At 34.1% G+C, this 3,227-nt stretch overlaps 1 protein-coding gene across 1 annotated transcript; it reads left to right on the forward strand.

Annotated features, from left to right (window-relative positions):
- The first annotated feature begins 1,355 nt into the window (after positions 1 to 1,355).
- Positions 1,356 to 2,918, forward strand: LOC128652191 (tigger transposable element-derived protein 4-like). The gene is made up of 2 exons (XM_053705130.1): positions 1,356 to 2,374; positions 2,486 to 2,918. The coding sequence occupies exons 1-2, from the start codon at positions 1,356 to 1,358 to the stop codon at positions 2,916 to 2,918; spliced, it is 1,452 nt and encodes a 483-aa protein (XP_053561105.1).
- Positions 2,919 to 3,227: the final 309 nt, after the last annotated feature.

Genomic DNA, 3,227 nt, shown 5'->3' on the forward strand with positions numbered 1-3,227 from the left:
ACCTATATATAATCATATATATATATATATATCTGTATATATCTATACCTATATATAATCATCTATATATATATCTGTATATATCTATACCTATATATAATCATCTATATATATATCTGTATATATCTATACCTATATATAATCATCTATATATATATCTGTATATATCTATACCTATATATAATCATATATATATATATATATATATATATCTGTATATATCTATACCTATATATAATCATCTATATATATATATATATATATATATATATATATATATATATATATATATATATATATATCTGTATATATCTATACCTATATATAATCATATATATATATATATATATATATATATATATATATATATATATATATATATATATATATATATATATCTATACCTATATATAATCATCTATATATATATGTATATATCTATACCTATATATAATCATCTATATATATATATATATATATATATATATATATATATATATATATATATATATATATATATATATATATATATATATATCTGTATATATCTATACCTATATATAATCATCTATATATATATATATATATATGTATATATCTATACCTATATATAATCATCTATATATATATATATATCTGTATATATCTATACCTATATATAATCATCTATATATATATATATATCTGTATATATCTATACCTATATATAATCATCTATATATATATATATATATATATATATATATCTGTATATATCTATACCTATATAATCATCTATATATGTATATACAGTGAAACCTGTCCAAGACGGACCCTGTATAACACGGAAACCTGTCCATGTCGGAAATATCCCTCCGTCCCGGCGCTTAGTGTATACTTTCATTGTTTTACTACCTGGATAAGCCGGAAACTGTCCAACGCGGAAACGGAAAGTGGTCACAGTGTTAATTACGCATACATTTGGTTCACTTACCTTGATAAGCCGGAAAACCTGGATAAGCCGGAAAATGTAACGCGGAACGGAAGTGAGGTAAGAACAAGACGACGGAACAGACGCTGACACGGAAGTGATGAGAGAAGGACGCAGAAGCGTTAGTGGTGTGGGAAGGAAGCGGAAGGGGTGTTAAGTGGTGTGGAAAGGAAGCGGAAGGGGTGTTAAGTGGTGTGGGAAGGAAGCGGAAGGGGTATTGGAACAGACGCTGACACGGAAGTGATGTGAGAAGGATGCAGAAACGTTAGTGGTGTGGGAAGGAAGCGGAAGGGGTGTTGTAAGGACGCTGAAACGTTAGTGGTGTGGGAACGAAGCGGAAGGGGTGTTGGAAGGACCCTGAAACTTAAGAGGTGTGTGACAAAGAATGGCTCCTAGAAAGTGCAACACTCTTACTCTTGCTATGAAAGTTAAAGTGATTGAGGCCTACACAAAAGATAAGTTGTCTGTAAAACAATGTGTTGAGAAATTTAAGTGTGGCAAAACACAAATTTATGAAGCTATCAAAAATAAAGAGAAAATCATGGAAGAATGGTTAGCTGGCAATGGCGAAGTGAAGAGGAAAGCGAAGGCAACTGGAAATGAAGATTTAAACAAGCTCCTGTGGGAATGGTTTGTAGCTGCACGCTCTAAAAATGTACCAATTTCTGGTCCTATACTACAAACACAAGCCCTCGCACTAGCCAAAGAATTAGGCAAAACAGATTTCAAGGCATCTAATGGCTGGTTGGAAAGTTTTAAAAGGAGGCATTGCATTGTATGGAATGAAATATGTGGAGAAGCAAAGGATGTAGATCAAGAAACTGTTAGCCAATGGGAAGAAAAGCTCAAAATGCTTAAGGAACCATACGCTACAAAAGATATCTACAATGGCGATGAAACTGGCCTATTCTTTAGGTTGCTACCTTCAAAAACTCTGGCTGTTAAACGTGAAAAATGCACAGGAGGAAAGTTATCCAAGGAAAGATTGACGGTGTTCCTCTGTGGAAACATGGATGGGAGATTGGAGAAGCCTCTTGTGATTGGTAAGGCAGCAAAGCCACGTTGCTTCAAAAACATAGACACTACACAGCTTCCCGTTATTTGGCGTGCAAATAAAAAAGCCTGGATGACAGCAGAACTAATGTCTGAATGGCTCAAGATTTTTGACAGAAAAATGAAGAGAGAAGGTCATAAAGTCATCCTGTTTTTGGATAACGCTACCTGCCATCCACATCTGAAACTTAGCAATGTAAAATTAGCCTGGTTCCCTGCAAACACCACAAGCGTAACACAGCCAATGGACCAAGGTGTTATCTACACGATGAAGACACACTATAGAAAATTATTGCTACAGTCCTTGGTTGCAAACATTTCTACCACACAAAATGTACACCAGCTTGCCAAGTCCATAACAGTCCTTGATGCTGTCAACTGGATTTCTATGGCATGCAAGTCTATTTCTGCTGATACCATTTGCAAGTGCTTTGTAAAAGCTGGTTTCTCAAATTCAAACAGGAACGATAATGAAGAATTGCCAGAAATAATACAGGTGACTGTAGAAGAAAACAATGATATTCGTTCATTATTCCAGCAAGGAGGTCTTGTTGACAGTGAAATAGACCGTTACATTGACATAGACAAAGAACTTGCGACGGAAAGCACATTTACAAATGCTGTGGAACTTATAGATCAACAACAAGATAGTGATGAGAACATGGATGACGATCAAAGTGCTGAAACCACAGAAATTCCCAGTGAGCCAGCAATCAAAAGCTACCAAGATGCTCTAGAGATAGTTCACCAGTTGCAAGAGTTTGCATTATTTAATAACTGCCCGGAGCTTCTAGAACCAATAACATCCACTAGACATTTAATTGAAAAAAGGATAACCAATGCCCCAAGAAAACAAGCAACATTATTGGCACTGTGGGGACAAGAAAACCAATAAAGGTACAGGTATGTACAGTAAAAACATACAGTAGACAGTAACTGTAGTACACTATCTAAATACAGTACAGTACTGTATAAGAGTATGTAAAGCTTAAATACAGTACTGTACATTATTTAAAAGTACTGTTGAATGTTTTGTTTATGATCATTATTTCTGATGACTAACTACTGTATTTCCCTGTTTTAGAACACACTGGCCTGTTCCAGATCATTCTGTATCCGGACCTTCAAGCAAGACCTCTCCAGCAACAGTACAGTACAAACATTTTAAAGTACAGTATGTAAACATTGTCTCCATCTGCAGCTA

Source organism: Bombina bombina, chromosome 3 (assembly GCF_027579735.1).
Source record: "Bombina bombina isolate aBomBom1 chromosome 3, aBomBom1.pri, whole genome shotgun sequence".
NCBI classification, from domain to species: domain Eukaryota; kingdom Metazoa; phylum Chordata; class Amphibia; order Anura; family Bombinatoridae; genus Bombina; species Bombina bombina.